General features: G+C 39.5%; 2 protein-coding genes across 2 annotated transcripts in view; one reads left to right on the forward strand and one right to left on the reverse strand.

Annotated features, from left to right (window-relative positions):
• Positions 1-8,638, reverse strand: part of eRF1 (eukaryotic release factor 1) — a 28,763-nt gene extending 20,125 nt beyond the window's left edge. The window contains exons 1-5 of the mRNA XM_088256234.1: positions 8,427-8,638; positions 5,383-5,558; positions 4,403-4,641; positions 1,367-1,597; positions 496-651 (exon numbers count right to left, since the gene is read on the reverse strand). Of these exons, the coding sequence (XP_088112360.1) occupies positions 496-651; positions 1,367-1,597; positions 4,403-4,641; positions 5,383-5,558; positions 8,427-8,512 (888 nt within the window). The 5' untranslated portion in view covers positions 8,513-8,638. The remainder of the gene's footprint in view (positions 1-495; positions 652-1,366; positions 1,598-4,402; positions 4,642-5,382; positions 5,559-8,426) is intronic.
• A 2,919-nt stretch (positions 8,639-11,557) lies between these two features.
• LOC148311703 (uncharacterized) lies at positions 11,558-24,959 on the forward strand. Its single transcript, XM_088256228.1, has 10 exons — positions 11,558-11,716; positions 13,474-13,675; positions 14,119-14,234; positions 15,207-15,328; positions 17,268-17,434; positions 18,749-19,084; positions 20,175-20,318; positions 21,326-21,412; positions 23,140-23,235; positions 24,493-24,959. The coding sequence occupies exons 1-10, from the start codon at positions 11,706-11,708 to the stop codon at positions 24,823-24,825; spliced, it is 1,614 nt and encodes a 537-aa protein (XP_088112354.1). The 5' UTR covers positions 11,558-11,705; the 3' UTR covers positions 24,826-24,959.
• The last annotated feature ends 252 nt before the right edge of the window (positions 24,960-25,211 follow it).

Consider the following 25,211-nt stretch of genomic DNA (forward strand, 5'->3'; position numbering starts at 1 on the left):
TGGAACTTTGGATAAAATAATACGTCAATCCTCGGCCTTATGACATCTGTTGAAATATCTGACTAATAATTTGTAACATCACAAGGATAAATAAAAGAACAGATCCCTGATTTTTCTTATATCTGTCTCACTCTCGACGCTACGCATCGCCAGTGGGTAAGAGTGACACACGATGCGTGCTTTGATTTATTTATGTTACGATCTAATTTGTTTATATTACGATATATTTCAAGAATAATGTGGCACACGTGTATTATAGAGTACCAAAAAGGCACAATGAATCCCATTGAACGTTTTTGTTTGGGAAAATAAATCGTTTCTTAACTAAATACATGATAAAAGTAATCATTTAAAAAATGGCAAAATACCGCCGTGCACGGGCGTCTCTTAGGAACAAAATTAACGCGGTTAAAAAATCACCCTTTTACCCAACGAATGGTTGTATATTGTACGGATGGGAATGGGGCGTTGCGGTTTGAAGGAGAACACACCGACCTGGGAGATCTCGTCGAAGTACCTCCCGATGAGCTTCTTCTCCTGGATGAACTTGACGTTCTGCAGCGACTCCGCCGCCAGCTCGATGGCCTGGTTGAAGCCGTTCTCCCCGCCGTAGGAGACGTCCACCAGCTTGATGATTTTGGTCTGCAACCGCTACAAGACCAGAGACAGACACATTTCAATCGCTATATTCCCCCAACGAGAAGCAGCTTGCCTAGTTCGACCACAGATGTCTAGGCAAAGTTTTATTCTTTAGGAGAAAGCGTCAGCTATAGTCACACATCAAAGGAAGAAGAGGGATAGCCGCTCTCCCCTGACTCATAAAATCTATGTGTCGCCAACAGTCATGCAGTGAGTGAGATACGGAATCATCTCCTCACTCATTCGTTCCACACGTCACCAAGAGACATACAGCGAGTGGGGACGTACGGAATCGTCTACCCACTCATTCATTCCACACATCACCAACAGTCATGTGGCGAGTGAGGACGTACGGAATCGTCTCCTCACTCATTCATTCCACACGTCATTAACAGTCACCCAGATGTAGCGAGTGGGGACGTATGGAATCGTCTCCTTACTCATTCGTTCCACTCATCAACAACAGTCATATAGCAATCCAAGACGTACAGAATCGCCTCCTCACTCACTCATTCCACACGTCATCAACAGTCACCCAGATGTAGCGAGTGAGGACGTAAGGAATCATCCCCTTCTTGGGTTGGGAAAGCCTTTATCTAGCAGAGATCCAAGCAATTACGAGCAGCGCGTACTAGCCACACATGTGAAGTGAGGGATAACTGCTCTCCTCTTGGGAGTGCATTCCTTCTACTATACACCTACGGTCGTGTAAGGAGTGGGGACGTACGGAATCGAACATGTCCGACTGGGACAGCTCCGTCTTGAAGTCGGCGGAGCCGGCGAGGATGAGGCCGCACACGTTGGGGCGGTCCTGCACGATGAAGAGCTGCGCGGCCACCTCGGCCACCTTGCGCACGTAGTTGTGCCGCTTCTCCATGCGCAGGCGCGCGAATCTCAGCGCCGACTGCCCTCCGCGCCCGTGCTTCTTGGGCAGGTCCACCGTGAACTTGTGCAGCACCTGCGGAAGAACGCGTGGTTAGAGACCAAGTATGCAATCTCTCAGTGCGGCAAGACCGTGTATGGTAGATGTTCCAATGGTGATATAAGGAAAGGGTGCAAGGCTGAGATGAGCACTATCCAGCAAACTAAGGAAGGCGGCTTGGGATGGTTTGGGAAGGATGAGAGTAGACTGGATGCAGTCGGGATGCCATCTCTCAGTGCGGCAAGACCATGTATGGTAGATGTTCCAATGGTGATATAAGGAAAGGGTGCAAGGCTGAGATGAGCACTATCCAGCAAACTAAGGAAGGCGGCTTGGGATGGTTTGGGAAGGATGAGAGTAGACTGGATGCAGTCGGGATGCCATCTCTCAGTGCGGCAAGACCATGTATGGTAGATGTTCCAATGGTGATATAAGGAAAGGGTGCAAGGCTGAGATGAGCACTATCCAGCAAACTAAGGAAGGCGGCTTGGGATGGTTTGGGAAGGATGAGAGTAGACTGGATGCAGTCGGGATGCCATCTCTCAGTGCGGCAAGACCATGTATGGTAGATGTTCCAATGGTGATATAAGGAAAGGGTGCAAGGCTGAGATGAGCACTATCCAGCAAACTAAGGAAGGCGGCTTGGGATGGTTTGGGAAGGATGAGAGTAGACTGGATGCAGTCGGGATGCCATCTCTCAGTGCGGCAAGACCATGTATGGTAGATGTTCCAATGGTGATATAAGGAAAGGGTGCAAGGCTGAGATGAGCACTATCCAGCAAACTAAGGAAGGCGGCTTGGGATGGTTTGGGAAGGATGAGAGTAGACTGGATGCAGTCGGGATGCCATCTCTCAGTGCGGCAAGACCATGTATGGTAGATGTTCCAATGGTGATATAAGGAAAGGGTGCAAGGCTGAGATGAGCACTATCCAGCAAACTAAGGAAGGCGGCTTGGGATGGTTTGAGCGTGTGGAGCGAATGAGCGAAGAAAGAATGATAAATTTATGAGGCGGATGCGGTTGGTAAATGGGAGCAGAGGAAGTCTGAGGAAAACTTGGCATAATTGAGTATTTCGAATACTCGGGCGTGGTCGGGTTAGGAGTGGGTATAATCGGCGGGTATGTATGAGGAGATGACCATTCTGGAGGCCCGGGTTCGATTCCCAGGAGGGTGTGATGAAAATAAATAATAGTGATTTTACACTCCAATATTTATTTAATATTACCCTGGACTGGTCCCCGAAGCGCAGGTGTGATTACCTTGCCTTCATGTAAGAAACAGTCAAGATAAGACTGCATTTATATGATGCAGTGCTCTATGCACCATCGGGTGCGAATGAGGGTTTAAATGAATGACGAACAAAACCACCCGACATATAAATCAGGACTTCCGGTAGGCCGAAGAGCGCAATCGCGCTTCTAGATAGTTTTATGCAAACGTACAGTAGTAAAATGGTGAATCAATGTCCGCTGGGTTCAAAAAAGTGTCTGAAATATTGGTTCAGAGACTCGCTGGCCCGGCGCTGTACGCTCTAGCAGGCACTGCAAAGATCCTTTCAGCATTTAGGCCAACGGATCGATCGATGCTGCATAACTCACAACCCCTTATGCACACCCAAGGGTGCATAAGGCACTGCATTGTATCGACACGGCGTGATCTTGACCATCAAGGAGCATATCTGGCAAGGGTCTACGGAACGCCAGGATAAGGGAAATATGCGAGATGGAAGATGTCGCTAGATGGGGAAGGCAACGAAGGAGACAACGGTATACGTGAGTGAAGAGAATGGAACCATCCAGACTCCCCCACATTGCACTGAACGGCCAGCCCCAAGGTAGACATCGCAGGAAGCTAATCCCTCTTAAAAACAGACCACAAGGCCTACTACACCAAAATGAAAAAGAAGAAGAAGATATATAAACCCTTATCCTCTTTTTCTAACTTTTATCCGCACCCGATGGTGCATAGGGCACTGCATCGTATTGATGCAGATTGTTACTATTGAAGGCATGGTGATCTCTCCTGCGCTTCTGGGACCAGTCCAGGATAATATGAAATAAATATAGTGTAAAATCACTAGCATATCGAAATCTTCTAGTACACAGCCATGATACACGATTTACCCACAACGAAGGTTTGATAGTCCCAAGAATTACCAGTAAATATGGGAGTCCAACACTGCAATATATCCTTACAAACATTTTTAATTTGTTGCCGAGGGAGGTTAGAGGTCAAAATAAAATATGGAACAAAGGCAAAATAAAGGAATGGGGAAATGATCAAGAGTTAATTGTATGAAAATTGTAAAATGTTAATATTCTTAATTTTTCTCTCTTTTTTGTGTGTATATTAGGTTAAAATCGTTAAAAACAAGAACTCCACCGACAAGACACACAAGGTAATAATAAAACCCTTATCCGTACCCCAATGGTGCATAGGGCACTGTGTCATATGAACGCAGTGTTATCTCGATCGTTTACACATGAAGGAAAGGTGATCAGCCCTCCGCTTCAGGCACCAGTCCAGGGTAGTATCGAATAAATATTACAGTGAAAGAATCACTTATATTTATTTTACCCCCCTTGCCTTACCATTAAACTACGGAGGCGGACAAGTTAAATATATATAGTGACACACAAGGTGGCTTGGTGGGTCTCTGCAAAAAAAAAACATGCTCTAAATATGAATAAATTGTGATTGAAATAAATGTATATAAAAAATAAAAAATAAAAATAATAAAAAAAAAGTGTAAAATTACTAAAATTTATTTTCATCCCCCCCCCTGGGAATCGATCACGAATACAACAAGCAGAAAAAGAAGAAAAAGATTGTCACGTCACCTCTCTGGTGTTGCCCTGCAGCGTGCCGAAGAGCGCGCCGTTGCCGTCCATGACGATGAAGCCGAACTTGTTGTCGTCGGCGAGCAGCGCCGTGAGCGCCTCCGTGTGGAACTTGTTGTCGCACAGGTACAGCGACGTGTTGATGGGCTTGAACGGCTCAAAGTCGATGTTCACCTTCTTCTCCTTGCCCTCCTCGGTGACGATGGTGCCGCAGTAGATGACCAGGCCGTTGGGCGGGACTGGATACAGAAAACACAAGTGCTTGATACAAAAAATACAAGTTCTAAATACAGAAAATACAAGTACTACATACTACAACAAAAAACAAGTACTAAATACAGAAAATATAATTACTAAATACAATTACAAATACTCCAACAACAAAAAACAAGCACTAAATATATATAATGTAAATAGTTAATACAAAAAATATAAGTACTTAATACAGAAAATACAAGTACTAAATACAAAAAATACCGCGTTATCGGAGAGAACTATATATGGGGTTAATTTCGTAAATTGAATTTATACATTTTAACCAGTGGAAAAGACTGACGTGAGTCATTTAAAAGTAGAATACTATGTAAAATCATTAATTAACTCTATATAAAGTTCCATCCGATAATGCGGTTCCTATCTCATAGTATAGGGAAGTATACTGTACTTTAGTACAGAAAATACAAGTACTAAATACAGAAAATACAAGTACTTAATACATAAAATACAAGAACTAAATACATAAAATACAAGTACTAAATACATAAAATACAAGTACTAAATACATAAAATACAAGTACTAAATATATAAAATACAAGTACTAAATACATAAAATACAAGTACTAAATACATAAAATACAAGTACTAAATACGAAATATAGAAGTACTCAAAAACAAAAATACTAGTACTCAATACAGAAAACACAAGTACTCGTTGAGCACTTGTATTTTGACTAGTCGGCGAGTCGTACAGTCCACTGACCTTTGGTGTACAGCTTGAGCCGGTGCTGTACCGACGTGATGGCCCCGAGCACGGAGAGCCGGTTCACGCGCGACTTGATGTTGGAGGCCGTGCCAAACTCGTCCGCCAGCATCTTGGACACCCGCGAGATCTGGTCCTTGGGCGGGATGATGAGCGAGATCATGGAGGTGCCGTTGCTGGGGGGGGGACAAGATACATATTAACACCACTTCTGCGGTCAAACTCTTGGAAAAAAGTGGCTCAAAAATAGCCAGCCTTTTTTTTCACTATTACTACTGCTACTACTAGTACTACCATCACGCCGTTTCCCTGCAGAGGTAGGCAGAGAGGATGGAACGCCACACTCTTCTGTCCTGACATACACTCCTCGCCTCCTTCACATTCATGCATCTAGTCATACATGCCCTCCGATTACGCAGACTTATATATTTATAGAGATGTTACGGTTGTTAGAAGCAACGTGTACAATGTACACAACACCAAGAAGGGAGGGTTAATATCCATCTATATGCCCTCAAAATTTAAAAGGTGATTTTATGATTAAAAATGTCCGCCAGGTTCATAAAAGTGTCTGAAATATTGGTTCAGAGACTCGCTGGCCCGGCGCTGTATGCTCTAGCAGGCACTGCAAAGGTCCGTCCGGCATGTAGGCCAGCGGACCCATCGAGGTGCTGCATATAGAAAAGGTCTCCAAGATGATTTGCACATGTGAAGAGCGTGGTTGGAGCATTATATATGGGAGAGTAGGCTTGAGAGTCTACACAGCATGTACGGCTAGAAGCTAGGACTGTATGCCAGGGTCAGGAGTGGAGGAATCGGAAGGTATATATGTGCAGCTGAGGCAGGTATAGTTGGGAAGATCGAGCGTGTATTAGATGGTGTGATCATGTATAGAGAATGGTTAGAGCAGTATATATGGGAGAGTAGGCCCGAGAGTCTACATAGCATGTATGGCTAGAAGCTAGGACTGTATGCCAGGGTCAGGAGTGGAGGAATCGGAAGGTATATATGTGCAGCTGAGGCAGGTATAGTTGGGAAGATCGAGCGTGTATTAGATGGTGTGATCATGTATAGAGAATGGTTAGAGCAGTATATATGGGAGAGTAGGCCCGAGAGTCTACATAGCATGTGTGGCTAGAAGCTAGGGTTGTATGCCAGGGTCAGGAGTGGAGGAATCAGAAGGTATATATGTGCAGCTGAGGCAGGTATAGTTGGGAAGATCGAGGGTGTATTAGATGGTGTGATCATGTATAGAGAATGGGTAGAGCAGTAGGCCCGAGAGTCTACATAGCATGTATGGCTAGAAGCTAGGACTGTATGCCAGGGTCAGGAGTGGAGGAATCAGAAGGTATATATGTGCAGCTGAGGCAGGTATAGTTGGGAAGATCGAGGGTGTATTAGATGGTGTGATCATGTATAGAGAATGGGTAGAGCAGTAGGCCCGAGAGTCTACATAGCATGTATGGCTAGAAGCTAGGACTGTATGCCAGGGTCAGGAGTGGAGGAATCAGAAGGTATATATGTGCAGCTGAGGCAGGTATAGTTGGGAAGATCGAGGGTGTATTAGATGGTGTGGGCATGTGGAGAGAATGGTTAGAGCAGTATATATGGGAGAGTTAAATATTGTAGAATAAATTGTATTTTATACACATGGTAATCATTTAATTCAAATGCAATCTCTTTATAAACGCATCTTCTGAGGAGAAACAAGTGGAGGCTGAGAGCAGACCATAATCCGTGCAGTACATCAACCCCACACAATGAATGAAAAGGAGTGTTATATTACCATACCACAAAGTCAACAATGCTTTTGATATACAATCATATCAAACCCTTATCCGCACCCCAATGGTGCATAGGGCACTGCATTATATAAACGCAGTGTCATCTTGATCGTTAACACACAAAGGAAAGGCGATCAGCCCTCCGCTTCAGGTGCCAGTCCAGGGTTATATTGAATAAATATCAGCATAAAAAATACTTATATTTATTTGTCCCCCCTGGGAATCGAACCCGGGACCTTCAGCATGGTAGCTAAACATAGACGAAAAAGAATTCCGCTTCAGTTACCAGCCCAGGGTAATATTGAATAAATATTAGAGTGAAAAAATAAGTAAGAAAATAAAAATTATACAAGTCATAGTGATATTGACTAGCTTTCATATTACTTTTTGACATCTCAACAAAGATGAAGAAGACTATGGAAGTCTGGGCATTTACGGGGCTGACAATAGATGTCTCTAGTGATGTTCCAGTGATTCAAGAACAATGTTTCAAGATTGGTTCATATATAGAACCAAGAATTTGAGTAGTGTGATTGTCAATAATGGGCGGAATTGGTGAATGTTAAACGTGTGTAAAGTGATCACTTAAACCAACCTATGTCGGTCGTCAGCCCCGTAAATGCCCAGACTTCCATATCCTTCTTCATCTTTGATGAGATGTCAAAAAATAATATGAAAAATAACTCCTATAATTAGAAATAATCCAGATTTGTGAACAAGTATTTGGACACACTCAAAATGTTTTGACTAGCTTAAGTAAGCAATAAAAATTAATATTAAATAAATATAGCTTTGGGTACAAAGTTTAAAGACAATGAAAGCATTGTCCCCTGAATGGTTACAGATAGTAAATTTCGATGGCCATACTGAGCACAACGCATATGCAAGTTGTCATATGCACAGATGCATTTCATTTTCCGACAAAGAAATTGACTATAATAATAAAATATTATTGTGACGTTATCATTTAGTGACTGCGAAATCATTTTCAAGGTGAAAATAAACATATGTGTGTAATTTATATGCGTTTAAATACGCCGCGTGGTCAGACATATGATCGGAAATCGGTTAAGGTTATAATTTTTTCGTCGAAATTCCATCACGGGATCGGGGAGAAATTGGATTCAATATCGAAATAAGATTCACCGTGACACGTTATTTTCTATCTAAGCGATGAGGGTATCGGGGGTGTGCGTTTAATTGTGAATTTGGATGTTGTAAAGATAGAATGTGGGACAGTCATCGATGTAGGCTACTCACCCCCTGGCCATTTCCAGACTCTTGATGAGCTTTTTGATCTTCCAGATCTCGACATTCCGGTCGGCGGAGGTCTCCTCGTTGGACATTGTCGGTTTTTAGTCGGAAATCGTTTCAAAAAATCCGAAAAAACCAGAAAAAACCCGATCCGCGAGTCAAAATGGACGAGCGGCCACGAAACGCGACTGCCTTCACTGCGGACACTGCTGCCAACTGCCGACCGCGCGGAAAATAACGCAAAGTGCAATTTATCTTATTTCTATATAAAATAAATTATTACTAAATTAAATTAACTAAAAATTAATCTTCTTTTCTGTGCCTCTCTTGTTTTTTTTTCGTTGACTAATAAATGAGATATTCCAATTTAAACTTTCGGTATTTCAGCTGTCTGGATGCAATTTTCTTGTGACATCAGTCGGTGTTTTCCAAGGTCGCGGTTACACACATCGGTCGCTAAGGACTTTACAAACTCCTCGATAACTTCACCCCCTATTCACGCGATTCCCCCAGATATTTTCGGGGTGAAATTTTAAATAAAAATCACGAATTAAAACATTGATTTTTGGAGTTAAAAAAGGACGCAATATGTTAAAAATATATATAATTGAATTCCAATGACGATCGACCGGATTTATTTCTGTTTAATCTTTTATCCGCATTCGAACCTTTAAGGGTGTCGATTTTTTTCTTACGCGACAAATCTTTATTTTAGCGCAGCGAATCAGCCCGCTGATCATGTGGATCATACGGAAAGAATTTTCCTCAAAGAAGGTAACTTCGAACCTCTAAAAGCGGTACGCTTTAAAAAGGTCTCAAAATCGATTGCCAAATTTCACTCTCGCGCGATTTCGGCCCACAAAGCTCAAAATATTCGCCCTGCAACTTTTATACGCGGTTTTTAGAATACAGCCAACTTCGAAGCCGCCCTCGGAAAAAGGAAATTGGAAATTGATCGGTCTAGTGTTGCTATATATGACTAATTATTAATTTCCTTACAACGGAAGCTTTTCTGGAAAAGTTCATACAGAATCCTGGAACACTCAAAGCTTGATTGAATCCAAACCGACTTCAACTCTTGACCGATCCTAATGTCTTGAATTATTTTGAATTGGCCAAGTGCTGAATTTTATATTGAAAAAAACAAAATGAATATCTTGCTCTTATAATTTGGTCGATGTCCACTCGTATTTATATACACAGAACAATAAGCTCACGAGAGAAAGTACAGAGGGGTGATAGTTTTTCTCACTACACTTCTTTAACAAGTCAGATTTTTTCTATAAGTTAGATTTCTTATGATTGAAATATTCTAATTCCATCGCCAGAACACTATTCTGTAATTAGGAATGTAAACAGAAGAATCGTTAAAGGTAGCAAAAATAGTAGATGAACATATTTCCACCCACATATATGAAATAGGATCTAACTTATCCCAGAAATATAGTCATGAAAATTCTATCGCGTACGTTCGCTTGTTTTCTTAACGAGTTTTACGTACTCGAATTCACACAAAAAACTATAAAATTTTACTTTGTAACATCCATAAGTGTCCATACAAGAAAAATAACACCGATGATTACTCCCTGTATCCAGCACTCGCACAAATGGCTTAATATTTACAGGGCTAAAGACGTGTCATCGGCATGATTGAGTGATAAGATAATATGTTTTAATATTTCGTAAATAATAGGATAGATATTTACTTTGCTAGAATCTCGCTAGATGTCCCTCAAACTCGAAAACAAATGTGCCCCTAAATATTTTATAAATTAAAAGTATGGCCGTTTATATAAAAAGCATAGTGAATGTTACACAAGCGTATAAAGGCAACCTATGGCGGGTCGTAAGCCCTGTAAATAGCTAAAGACTCTAAATTGTTCCCAGTAAATTTACTTAAATAAACCTTCAAAATAAATTGTACTGTAAAACATATTTTGTTAGTGTAATTTTTTATCTGAAACTGAATTAATTTTTTTATACGTGTTTCTTAAATTCCTTATTAGTATGGAATTAAATTTTATACTGGTAACATTTTAAGGAATTCGAATTGACGTTTACCGTTATGTTGGTACGATCGTTCCAGATGGAAAGTTTAGATTGCCAGGTCGTCCTTTTAAAGCGTGATATTTTTGTAAGTAAGTACCTCACATTTATCATTGGAGCGTAGCGGTAAGTAAAATATTGGCTACACACCATGAATTCTGGATTCGAATTCCGGTAGGGTCAACATTAATATTTATTTTTTTCTTTATTCATAAAAAAAATATTTCACATTTCATGTTGGAGTGATATCTATTTTTCCCCCTGTTACATAGGGCTCCCTATTCGACCATCAAATCGACACAACGTCAACTCAATTATATGACGGCAGGGCTTTCAGTCATGCACTTTAAATTCTCCGAAATAGAACTAAAAGGATATAGATTATGTTAAATAAGGAGCATAGTTTAAAGAAAATGAGAAATGAAGAGAATGGAAAATATTAGGTAAGAAAAGAAGCATAAAAGCAATGACAACGGCATTCGGGATTGCATACTTACGCTCGTACGGTCAGATTCGCTTATCGTCCATAATTGAGTTTTTTTTTTTTTTTTCATACATATATAGAGTTGGACGATATAAATTCATCATCATCATCTTCTAAAGGCAGCGCCTTGTAGTGTCAGCCACTTGTCTCTGTCAGTCGCCATCCTCTTGAGCTGCGAATAGGAGGAGACGTCCATGAGCCGCTTCAAATCCTGGAAGTATGAAGTTCTTGGGCGGCCTCTTGTTCGTTTTCCCAAGATTCTTCCTTCGAAGATGTTGCTAAGAAAGGTGCTATGTCTAATTGAGTGCCCTATTAGCTTGGCCTTCCTCTTCAAAATATGATTTAAAAGCTCTCTTCTTTCTTTTACGTCCTGCAACACCTTTTCGTTGGACTTCCTTACGACCCATGATGTCTTGGTCATCTTCCTCCAAACCCACATCTCAAATGCTTCAAGCCGGTCTTTTTCGTACTTTTGGATGGTCCAGGTTTCACACCCATACAACAAAACACTCCAAACAAAATAGGTACAATAATAGATGGAAAAGTCACGTGATTTTTTTTACTGAAATTAATATTAATAATTCATTCAGCAGATCTGGCAACAATCAGTTTTCACCAAAGTAAAATGTGAGAGGTCACGTCAGGTTAGGAAATTTTCCTAAATTCAATTTCTTGATAAAATAGTTTGAAAAAACCGGCTGAAAAGGACGAATATTATTATATAAATAGTTTATAGCGTTAAGAGTGCCTTAAAAATGAATTTCAGGTGAGTTATTACACAACAAGACCTAGTTCTTTATATGTCATGCCAAGTCTAGTACAATATCAAACCGATGTGTTTATAACTTAAAACAAACGAAAACCATGAAAAAAATACAATTTACACCCTTTTAAACATAACCTATATATTCACTCAAAATTTAGCAAATGATAAACCAAAAATATTTGAAATATCTACCCATAAATTCGTAACTTTCGCTCGAATTTAAATGACAGCTTAATAAATGAATTTTTATATTTGAAATTGCGCGTATTTCTTTTTACTTGGGTTATTTTTAGCAAAATGTAATATATGTAGCGAAAAATTATGAATACGCGCCGGTTAGTCGTGAAACTATGCATAAATTAGAGTACAATATTATCTGTGTGCAACAGAATTATAATCATTGAAAATCCTCCCATTTCACTCTAAAATATGGACCTTTTTAATGTTAAATACTACAATACAGTGAATACGCGCGGAGCAGGTTACTCGTGAAACTATGCAATAAATTAGAGTACAATATTATCTGTGTTCCTATGTCTTATAACTATTGTAGAAACAGAATTATAATCATTTAAAGTCCTCCAATTTCACTCTAAAATAGGGACTTTTTTCTAACGTTAAATACTACAATACAGTGAATACGCGCGGAGCAGGTTACTCGTGAAACTATGCAATAAATTAGAGTACAATATTATCTGTGTTCCTATGTCTTATAACTATTGTAGAAACAGAATTATAATCATTTAAAGTCCTCCAATTTTACTCTAAAATAGGGACCTTTTTCTAACGTTAAATACTACAATACAGTGAATACGCGCGGAGCAGGTTACTCGTGAAACTATGCAATACATTTTGGATACCTGACTGGGTTCTATTTTATATACGTCAGGCAGCTGGTTAATTTGGGTATAGGCAATATATTGCAAGGACCTTACTCCAAACTCAGTTGTGTTTATCGGCTCCACATGTATTTTGTTTTCAATTTAAATTTATTCAATAATAATTCAAATTTATTATTTTTTGACATCTCATCAAAGATGAAGAAGAATATGGAAGTCTGGGCATTTACGGGGCTGACGACCGTCATAGGCTGGTTTTTAAGTGATCACTTTACACATGTGTAATATTCACCAATTCCACCCATTATTGACAACCACACTACTCAAATTCTCAGAAGTTCAATATATATGAACCAATTTAGAAACCTTGTTCTTGAATCACTAGAACTTCACTAGAGACATCTATTGGTGAGATGTAAAGAAGCTTTTTACTAAGCAGAAACTCTTATATTAGTATGTGAGATCCGAATCCATATTCTTCATCATCTTTGATGAGATGTCAAAAAATAATATGAAAATAACTCTTGTAATTGGAGATAATCCAGATTTTGTGAACAAGTATTTGGACACACTCAAAATGTTGTAATTAAAATACACATTACAAACTAACATTTAAAGCGTATACATTAAAAAAATAAATTCAAAAGTAAGCAAGAACGCTCTTGTTAAAGATGTAGAAGAATCCGTTATGGGAATACCCCCTCAGGCACATGGAACAGGTATTGTTCAGCATATCTTCCTACAGGCATAACCATCGGCAGGTTGCTCCTGTATATAGGAATGGGAAACTATCTATGCCCACGCTGTCCTTAGCTAACTATCGGGAACATACAGACCGATGCTCCGGATAGTTTCAGGATTATCCATCATACCGCGCAACAATGGATAGAAATGCCTAGTTTTCTTATGTCTGCGCAGGATCCTGTGGGAGGCGCTGGGCCGGCAGCGCTGGTTCCAGGCGCGGCGCGCGTTCCCGCGCCGCCGCCCGCCGCGCGCGCCCCCGCGCCTGCCGCCCTCCTCGCCGGAGCGCTACGTGCCTCGCACGCTGCTCTTCTCCCTAACGGCCGTCTACAACGCCAGCGGCCTCAGCGACTGCAACATACAGGACAAGCAGCTCACGGTGATTACAGCTTCTTGCCGATTCATTTTATTACAGTGGAAGCTCTTTTAACGAGCACCTCTCATAACGCATAATGAGTGAAATTTCGCATAGCGAGTGAAATTTCGCATAACCAGTAAAATTTCATATAACGAGTAAAATTTCGCATAGCGAGTGAAATTTCGCATAATGAGTGAAATTTCGGATAGCGAGTGAAATTTCGCATAATGAGTGAAATTTCGCATAATATGTTACAGAGAAGGGGCAAGTCTCTTTTTCACGACATTCACTTGTGAGCCGAGACTTCCGCGACCAAAAAATGTTTTGCTTAACAAGTAAGATTCTGGAACGAATTATGCTCGTTGGGAGGGGTTTCACGAATTCGCACTCATAATTCGGATAATAGGAGTTCTACTGTGTATAGTTATATCAGCTCGCATTTGCTGATCCTGTTCCCTTTGCAGGAGCTGGCGAAGGAAATGGCGGAGCTGGAGGCCCTGAAGGCCGCCACGCTGGTCTGCAAGGCCTGCCGCAAGAGGCTGCTCATAGACAAGGCCATACCGACCAAGCAATACTGCCAGTGAGTATTGCGGACGCCCCTAGTGTAGCCAGCGCCTCCTATATGTAGCCAGCGCCTCCTTGTTTCCTCCTTGCTTGCCATATTTTTTTCATTTTTTTATTGGTAGCCTACAGAATGTTTACAAAAAATAACTGAATATTACCATGATTATGTTTTGACATCTACCACCAAAGAGATGGGTCGATAGCTGGGAATGGACATCGCAGGAGGCTAATTAACTCTTAACCTCTTAACCGCGTTAGCTTTGTTCCTGAGAGACGCCCGTGCGCGGCGGTATTTTGCCGTTTTTTAAATGATTACTTTTATCATGTATTTAGTTAAGAAACGATTTATTTTCCTAAACAAAAACATTCAATGGGATTCATTGTGCCTTTTTGGTACTCTATAATACACTTGTGTCACATTATTCTTGAAATATATCGTAATACAAACAAATTAGATCGTAACATAACTAAATCAAAGCACGCATCGTGTGTCACTCTTACCCACTGGCGATGCGTAGCGTCGATAGTGAGGCAGATATAGGGCATGATTATGGCGCGGACTAATTACCGACCGCAAGAAAAATCAGGGATCTGTTCTTTTATTTATCCTTGTGATGTTACAAATTATTAGTCAGATATTTCAACAGATGTCATAAGGCCAAGGATTGACGTATCATTTTATCCAAAGTTCCACACCATGAAAAAATCCCTCCAAGTTGAACTGAGGTTCGAAACTTGGAGCAAAGTAAAAACACATACGCTTATGTCAGCCGCGTATGGGGCATGTTAAGTGAAAACACATACGGTTATGCAAGCCGCGTGGATCCGGTTAAAAACAGGCCACAAGGCCACAACAAGATGAACAAGAAGATTAACAATAAAAAAATAAAAAAGTAATAATGACTAACTACAAACTAAATGCTTTAAATATTAATAATATTTAGAATATTATAAATTGTCAAGTTTGATATTGAACGTTGGTCACCAGGTGCGAGGACAATAAGGCCGTGGAAGACGAGGAGAGCCACTGGAAGCCGTTCTTGGAAACCGAGGACATCATCATTTGGAGACGGGAGGAGACGCCCGGGAACGGACTGTACGCCTACAAGGGTACGCACTTTCCCTTACGCATAAATGCACATCTAAGGCTGAGATAAGGGATGAAACACACAAAGGAACTGATCTCGGGGTACTCGCGGAAATTCACCACAGAAGCTAATAATAAAAAACTGAGATACGAAAAAAGCAAAAAAAAGCAGCAAAACCGAGAAAAACTTTTTGCATGATTTCGAATACTTGAATATGGTTCAGTCAGGAGTCGGCGGGAATGTATGAGATGTATGAGTGTGGAAGAGGCGAAGATTGTTTGCAAAGACAGATTGGTGTGATGTTCTGTTCTCTCTGCCTACTCCTGCGAAGAAGCAGCGCGATGGTTAATTAGTTTATTTGATTTATTGTAATTTGTCTACATATTATTACTAATATATTGGCTATCGCGCTATTTGTAATATATTTGCATTTAAGGTAATACAAGTACTAAATACAAAAAATACAAGTACCATATACAAAAAATACAAGTGCTAGATACAAAAATACAAGTACTGTATACAAATAATACAAGTACCGCTTGCAAAAAACACGAGTACTATGTACCAAAAATACAAGTATTACGTACAAAAAATACAAGTTTTACACACAAAAATACAAGTTTTACACACAAAAATACAAGTACTGAAAAGCTTAGCAAGAAACAAATCGCTCGCTCCTCTCAACAACGTCATGTATCAAAAATCGACAATTTTCAGTCGTGCATGTTTTCGGAATGCCCAGAAAATGTACTAAATCTCAGCAAAAGAGGCATGTTTTTAACTTAATATTTACCCGCTACAGGGCAGAAAGTGTTGTTTTTGCATTTTGAAGAAAAGGTATTGTTCGATTATTTTTCTAAATATACTAAATATTTTTGAAATGGAGAAAAAAACATTCAGGTTTTACTAAAAAAGATCTGTTGCACAGTAAAAAGTTCAAAAAGTGGCTTGATATTTATTTTTAATACATTTTATTATATTTTTAAACTTTAAAAACAATCTGAAAAATCTAGTTTTTTTATATATGACATTAAGAGGAGTGATCGAAATAAGAATCCTAACCAGGACCTTGACAGGGCACTGCAGACTGAAGAAACACATGACAAAAACTGGACTACATGACTCCCCAGTATGCAGATTTTGCATGGAGGATAACGAAACGCCAATACACATTCTCTATAATTGTAACGCACTCGCTCGCAAACCAAGTCACATCCTTGGGGGACCTCTACTGGACTCCGAGAAGGTGAAGCTCCTACCACCAAGACAGGTCGTGAGTTACATGACTCACGCAGGTCTCGAGAGTGAGCTGTGATACAGAGGGAGGTCACAATAGACCTAATATGGTCGCAGTGACATAAGGGATGCAAGATCCCTTGCCCTCATATTAAAAAAATAAAAATAAAAGACTGAGATACAAAAAAAGCAGCAAAAACGAGAAAAACTTGCATGATTTCAAATACTTGAATACGGTTCAGTCAGGGATCGGCGGGAATGTATGAGATGTTTGAATGTGGAAGAGGCGAAGATTGTTTGCAAAGACAGATTGGTGTGATGTTCTGTTCTCTCTGCCTACTCCTGCGGAAGAGCGGCGCAATGGTTAATTAGTTTATTTGATTTATTGTAATTTGTCTACATATTATTTCTTATATAGTTGTTGTCGCACTATTTGTAATATATTTGTATTAAAGGTAATACAAGTACTAAATACAAAAAATACAAGTACTATATACAAATAATACAAGTACTATGTACAAAAAATACAAGTAATACATACAAAAATACAATTATTACGTACAAACATTATAGAAAAATACATTACATACAAAAAATACAAGTATTAAATACAAAAAATACAAGTTCTGAAAACAAAAAATACAAGTATTAAATACAATGTTTTTTCACTCTAGTATTCATTTCATTATTCTTCATGTGAGGTAATGACTAACGCTTGTGCGCAGTGTATGGGCGCTACCCGGAGGTGCGCGCCTCGGACTTCCTGGCCATGCACACGGACCTGGGCTACTGGCGCAGCTGGGACGCCACCGCGCTCGAGCTGCGCACGCTGCCGCAGCCGGCGCCGCACAGCGCCCAGCAGGACGTCATCTACTGGGAGACCATGTGGCCGGTGAGCTCACAACTATTGCCAATATGTTACACTGTCAATATATTGTTTTATCAATATTGACTGTATTGTCAATATTTACTGTATTGTCAATATACTGTTTTAGCAATACTCACTGTAGTATCAACACTGACTGTATTGTCAATATTGACGGTGTTGCTAATATTGACTGTATTGTCAATATAGACTGTATTGTCAATATTGACTGTATTGTCAATATTGGCTGTATTTTCAATATTGACTATATTTTCAATATTGACTATATTATCAATATTGACTATATTATCAATATTCACTATATTGTCAATATATCTTTTTAGCAATACTCACTTTAGTGTCAATATTGACTGTATTGTCAATATTGACTGTATTATCAATATTCACTTTATTATCAATATTATCAGTATTGTCAATATTGACTGTATTGTTAATATTAACTGTATTGTCAATATTGACTGTTGTCAATATTGACTGTATTATCAATATTCACTTTATTATCAATATTATCAGTATTGTCAATATTGACTGTTTTGTCAATATTGACTGTATTGTCAATATTGACTGTATTTTCAATATTGACTGTTGTCAATATTGACTGTATTATCAATATTCACTTTATTATCAATTTATCAGTATTGTCAATATTGACTGTTTTGTCAATATTGACTGTTTTGTCAATATTGACTGTATTGTCAATATTGACTGTATGTCAATATTGACTGTTGTCAATATTGACTGTATTATCAATATTCACTTTATTATCAATATTATCAGTATTGTCAATATTGATTGTATTGTCAATATCAACTGTATTGTCAATATTGACTGTTGTCAATATTGACTGTATTATCAATATTCACTTTATTATCAATTTATCAGTATTGTCAATATTGACTGTTTTGTCAATATTGACTGTTTTGTCAATATTGACTGTATTGTCAATATTGACTGTATGTCAATATTGACTGTTGTCAATATTGACTGTATTATCAATATTCACTTTATTATCAATATTATCAGTATTGTCAATATTGACTGTTTTGTCAATATTGACTGTATTGTCAATATTGACTGTATTGTCAATATACTATATTTTCAATATACTATATTGTCAATATACTGTATTATCAATATACTGTAGTGTCGCTATACTTTATTGATGGCATTCCGACTGCATTCAGTCTGGTCTCATCCGCCAACTCCATGGTTCACTTCCATACCTTATTATATTTTTACACCATCCGTAGGGTGAATAAACCAGTGTCTGATTCCTAAAAATCACACGTCTAACATTTTTTCAAATACATTATATCGCAGAAATTTTTCGCAAATCGCGACTACGTGTACGTCCGCCGCTACGCGTACATGGGCGCCGGCAAACCCGATCCGCCCCTGGCCGCGCCCTCGTCGGAGCGAATCAGCAGAGCCGGACCTGCGGCGGGCGAAATCGCCGCTACCCCGCACGAGACGATAAGGAACCTGGCTAGCGGGCGCGGCAGGAAGGAGGCGAGGGCCCCCGGGAAGGCAGACAAGGTCATCGTCATGACGTCGCAGTCCTGCGATCATCCCGACGCCCCCGAGACCAAGAGGGCCTTCCGGGTCAAGCGCTACTGGAGCAATCTGGTCATCAAGCCCTTCACGGACTTCCACGAGGTAACTTGCATACTATTAACATCTCCGGACTCCGAGAAGATGAAGCTCCTACTACCAAGACATGGTTATGCCTGTAGGAAGATATGCTGAACAATATCTGTTCCATGTGCCTGAGGGGGTATTCCCATAAGGGATTTTTCTACATCTTTAACAAGAGTCTTCTTGCTTACTTTATAATGTATGCCTTTAAGCTCCTACCACTAAGACAGGTCTAGAGCTACGTGTATATTTGATGAGGCATTTGTATCCATTGTTGCGCGGTATGATGGATAATCCTGAAACTATCCGGAGCATCGGTCTGTATGTTCCCGATAGTTAGCTAAGGACAGCGTGGGCATAGATAGTTTCCCATTCCTATATACAGGAGCAACCTGCCGATGGTTATGCCTGTAGGAAGAGCTACCAGTTCTTCCAGGGTATGCTCGGCTACAATAATGTAGAGACTAGCAGGAATGTGTATTTGATGAGGCATTTACCTAGATATTCATTATCCAAATAACCGCAAAATTGTATTAATTTGATACATCGGTTTCTCCTTTCAACGTCATATATCAAAAAACTTGATTTTTCAGGAGCTCGTTTTTAAAGTTTAAGAATATAATACAATGTATTAAAAATAAATATCAAGTCACTTATTGAACTTTTTACTGTGCAACAGATCTTTTTAGGTAAAATCTGAAGGTTTTTTTCTCCATTTGAAAAATATTTAGTATATTTAAAAAAATAATTAAACGATACCTTTTCTTCAAAATACAAAAATAACTCTTTCTGCCCTGTAGCGGGTAAATATTAAGTTAAAAATATGCCTCTTTTGCTGGGATATAGTACATTTTCTGGGCATTCCGAAAACATGCACAACTGAAAATCGAAGATTTTTGATGTATGACGTTGTTGAAAGGAGTGTGCGACATGTGTTGGCAAAAAGCATCATTTTAAGTTGACTGTAAACTCATTTATCTCAAAACTACTGTTTTTAACTTGCGGCTATTTGCCTTTGCACATTAGCACAATTGCGGGAAGTTGTTTTCACCTCTGTGTCAGCAACGTACCGACATTCCTCGCATTGAACGTTTGTGTCGTCTCTCCGCAGCCGGGGATCGAGTTCAGCCTGACGTACTTTGACGATCCGGGGACGTCCATCCCGTCGGCCCTCCAGGCCTGGGTGGCGGGCCACGCGTGCCCGGACTTCCTGGACAAGATGCGGAAGGCGGCCGCGCAGTACGGGGAAGCCCAGGTCGGTCCCAACCAAAAAGTACACCAATTTACGATTTGATTTTTAAACCAAACACAGATTTTTTGAGTCAACTAAGTTGTATTTTACTAACAAAAACACATAAGGTCCGCCTGGATAGCAAACTACATGTTTTGCTTATGTTATAAAAAACAGACTGTGGTTTCTTGTCCCGGGCAGCCTACGAGGCATTTGGACGATTGTTTTATTAGATACCATACATTGAGACTATAAAATTTAAAAATACTAATCAATTGTCTTTATTTTTCTAAAATAAACCATTTTAACCCTTATAGTGCAGAGTTTATTTTCACATATTTTGCATAAATTGCTAACTGCTTTTTATCATCACCGCTTGACGAATTTGACATTTTGTAGGTAGAAATTAAAAACTTTTACTTAAAAAAAAATACAAAAATCAACGTTAAATTCACAGCAAAATAATTTTAAATGGTTATTTATTTACAACATTTTGAGTGTGTCCAAATACTTGTCCACAAAATCTGGATTATCTCCAATTACAGTGAAACATGGAGTTGGCAAAAGAAGGATGAAAGTAGACTGAATGCAGTCGAAATGCAATGTATGATAGATGTTCGAATAGTGAAATAAGGAAGGAATGCAAAGCTGAGACAAGCATTATCCATCAAATTAAGAAAGGTGCGTTGAGATGGTTTGGACATGTGGAACGAATGAGTGAGGAAAGAACGGTAAAACAAATTTATGAGGAAAATGCAATAGGAAAAAGGAGCAGAGGAAGACCGAGAAAAACTTGGCACGATCGGGTATGCCAAATACTTGAAAGCGTTCAGGTTAAGAGTCGAAACAGTCGGCGGGTATGTATGAGGAGATGCACAAACGTGGAAGAGGCAAAGAATGTTTGCAAAGACAGAGTGGTGTGGCGTTCTATTCTCTCTGCCTACCCCTGCGGGGAAGCGGCGTGATGGTTAGTTAGTTAGTTTTTTACATTATATAACATACATACAATTTCATATTCATAAAATTTCCAGGGGAACCCTGCTGGCATGGAGAGCGATGTCCAAGCTAAAAATATCGTCAATTCTCCGGAATCGGATGACTCCGGATTACATAATGACGTAAGTTCGCATGGCTTTTTAACCAATACCCAAATTAACCAGCTGCCTGACGTGTATAAAATAAAACCCATTCGGGGATCCAAAATAAATTATCTGAGAAGGTACTTTATGGAAAGATATATCGCTCACTCCTTTCAAGAACGTCATAAATCAAAAATTGTCAATTTTCAGTTGTGCATGTTGTCGGAATGCCCAAAAAACGTACTATATCCCAGCAAAAGATTCATATTTTTAACTTAATATATACCCGCTACAGGGCAGAAAGCGTTGTGTTGCATTTTGAAGAAAAGGTATTGTTTAATTATTTTTTTTAATATACTAAATATTTTTCAAATGGACAAATAACCTTCAGGTTTTACCTAAAAAGATCTGTTGCACAGTAAAAAGTTCAATACGTGGCTTGATATTTATTTTTAATATATTGTATTATATTTTTAAACTTTAAAAACGTTCTCCTGAAAAATCAAGTTTTTTGATTTATGACGTTCTTGAAAGGAGTGAGCGATATATTAAGTGATTAGTCATATTTTCTTATATTGTTTTTACCTTATGTTTTTTATATTTTCTCATTTGTTTATTTTAAATATGCTTCTTGTGCCTATTTATTATACCTTTGGGGTTGAAGAAGGTCACCACTTTGGAGATGTGGTGAAGAGGAAGAAGACGGTCGTATTGAATATGTATTTATTGGTCAACAAAGGCTACACGAAACGGTACGGTGTAGCGATGACGTAGTATGAAGTGACGAAGTCAAATCGATGACGTATCTGCGGAGTATCTTCGTGATGTTGACTAGGGTGCTGGACTGGAGATCGTAGCGAGGTCTTGATGCGGTGTTCTCGTGGCGACGTCGGTAGATGGGTGTCGACTGTATGATGGTACTGGCTACGTTCCCAGTGTAGGAGTGAGAGGTCGATCGTCGTAGTCGCGCTACTGGCGGAGGAATGAGATGGCGATCGTCGTAGCCGCGTTCCTGGCGGAGGAATGAGATCTGGAGGCAGAGGCTGTTTCCCTTTTATATGGTTTGGGAACTCTTTGTTCCTTTGTCTTGGTTGATGATCAAAGTCCGTTGACATGTGAGTCAAAACAAATTGCAATGGGACGTGTGCAATCCATTGTTCCCGGTCAGTGCCTCCTTTGTCCTGCATAGTTGCAGTGATTGCATTCTGAGAATTTACTAATATTAGCGGTTTATTGGCCGCTACATACCTGTTTATTGTTTCTATATTTTGCCATGTATTAGTTTTGGTTATTTAAAAAAAAATCTTTATTTAACTATGAGTATTCAATGTCCGCCTCCGTAGTGTAATGGTCAGCATGCTCGGCTACCGTTCTGGAGGTCCCGGGTTCGATTCCCAGGGGGGTTTAATAAATATAAGTGATTTTTTCACTCTAATATTACACTGGACTGGTACCTGAAGTGGAGGGCTGATCACCTTTCCTTCATATGTAATCAATCGAGAGAACACTGCGTTTATATGAAGCAGTGCCCTATGCACCATTGGGGTGCGGTAAGGGATTTATTATTATTATATTTCAATGTTTTAGAATTGAGTACATAAACCCTGAGGATGACAAGGTTCTTGTCGAAACCGGTTGGAAAAAGTGTACCAATAAAAAGTGGTTAAAACAAAGTTGTTTTATTTTATAATGTTTATAAAATGTGCCACCAAGTATCCGCGAAAAACATTAGAGAAATTGTATATATTTCTATCTGTATTTTTCAGATGCCTCGAGCCGAGGCAGAGACGGCGCTGGCCGTCTCCAAGACCAAGATGGACACTTCTGCCAATTTTGAAGCCGAAGAAAGCCCAAGTTCCGAGGTAATCTATGGTCACATCACTCAATCCCGCAAAGGCTTCCGTATTCCTCTTCAACTATGTCTAGATCTTGGAAGAGAAGAAGAAGAGAAAATCGGGAGTGTACTGTAATGGATGTGTGATTATTGGCCAGTAAATTAAAATGAAAAAATCACAAGACTATCGGTAACGGTCTTATTGACATCTGTAGGGAACTAAGGGAGATATGAACGTTTAAACTTTACATATTTTAATAAAACGTAAAACGTGCGTTCCCATACGTCATTAAATTTCCTTCATCGTACTTTGTAAACATTGTGCCATCCTTCTTCTTCAAATCACCGATAGTGCATAGGGCACTGCATTTTATAAACCCATATCTTGAACATAAACACATGAAGGTGGTCAGCCCTCCGCTTCAGGTACCAGTCCAGGGTAATATTGAATAAATATAAGAGTTTTTTTAATTACCTATCGTCCTCTGAAATCTAGCTACGGTTTATGCAACACCGCTTATCATGACCCTACTCAGGCTTCTATTTTTTAAGTTCTACAGCCTATGCCTACTCGTGAGTGGATTTACTCTTTATGTTTAAAGTTACTATAATTTCATGTAATTCATGAGTGAACAATTCTAGGCAAAAACACTTCCATTAATATTAGAGTGAAATATAAATCACTTTTATTTATTTAACCCCTCCCCCTCTGGGAATCGAACCCGGGACCTCCAGTGCAGTGGGTGAGCGTGCTGACCATTACACTACGGAACCAGTGTATTATTAGGTAATTAAAAAACTCTTATATTTATTCAATATTACCCTGGACTGGTGCCTGAAGCGGAGGGCTGACCACCTTCCCTTCATGTGTTTATGTTCAAGATAACACTGGGTTTATAAAATGCAGTGCCCTATGCACTATCGGTGATTTGAAGAAGAAGGATAGCACAATGTTTACAAAGTACGATGAAGGAAATTTAATGACATATGGGAACGCACGTTTTTGGTTTTATTAAAATATGTAAAGTTTGAACCTTCATATCTCCCTTAGTTCCCTACAGATGTCAATGAGAATGCTACCGATGGATTGTGATTTTTCATTTTAATTTATTGGCCAATAATCACACATCCATTACAGTACACTCCCGATTTTCTCTTCTTCTTCTCTTCCAAGATCTAGACATAGATGAAGAGGAATATCAAGTGTTTTATTTATAATTCAATCATGTCTTACTATAAAATGAATGCCGAAACATTTTTCTAATAGTATGTGTAAATCCTCCAGGGTATATCGCTGAAATCCTACCTCGAAACGTCCAAAATCGACGCAGACAAGTCAGACAACGACACGGAAGACTTTCTGCGGCTTTTGAACGGACACCGCAACGAAGAAGCAGCCCCCAAAACGGACGCGGAAGCCCGTCACAACGCCGCCAGTGAAAGTCTAGCCGAAAGTCCGCAAGAGGTGACGCCGCGGAAGGCCGAGTGCGAAGCGGAGGGCTTTGAACGGTCGCGGGCGAGGAACGTGTCGTCGGAACGCACGAACGAGCAAGGTTACGACGGGCACACTAAGGAAATGAGCTACTGGCATATATGGCCCTTGTACTATTTCGCGTGACACCCATTGAAGAGCGCGTGATTGATTACGTACGTCATGCGTCAAAATCTCCGGGGCGATAAGAGTAATTATATATAGATAGATATATATATATATATATATATATATATATATATATATATACATATCGCTCACTCCTTTCAAGAACGTCATAAATCAAAAAACTAGATTTTTCAGGACGTTTTTAAAGTTTAAAAATATAATACAATGTATTAAAAATGAATATCAAGCCACTTATTGAACTTTTTACTGTGCAACAGATCTTTTTAGGTAAAACCTGAAGGTTTTTTCTCCCTTTGAAAAATATTTAGTATATTTTAAAAAAATATTAAAACACGCCTTTTCTTCAAAATGCAAAAGCAACATTTTCCGCGCTGTAGCGGGTA

The sequence above is a fragment of the Brachycentrus maculatus genome, unplaced genomic scaffold, assembly GCF_059751285.1.
Source record: "Brachycentrus maculatus isolate JH-2025_06_01 unplaced genomic scaffold, ASM5975128v1 h1tg000059l, whole genome shotgun sequence".
Lineage (NCBI taxonomy): Eukaryota > Metazoa > Arthropoda > Insecta > Trichoptera > Brachycentridae > Brachycentrus > Brachycentrus maculatus.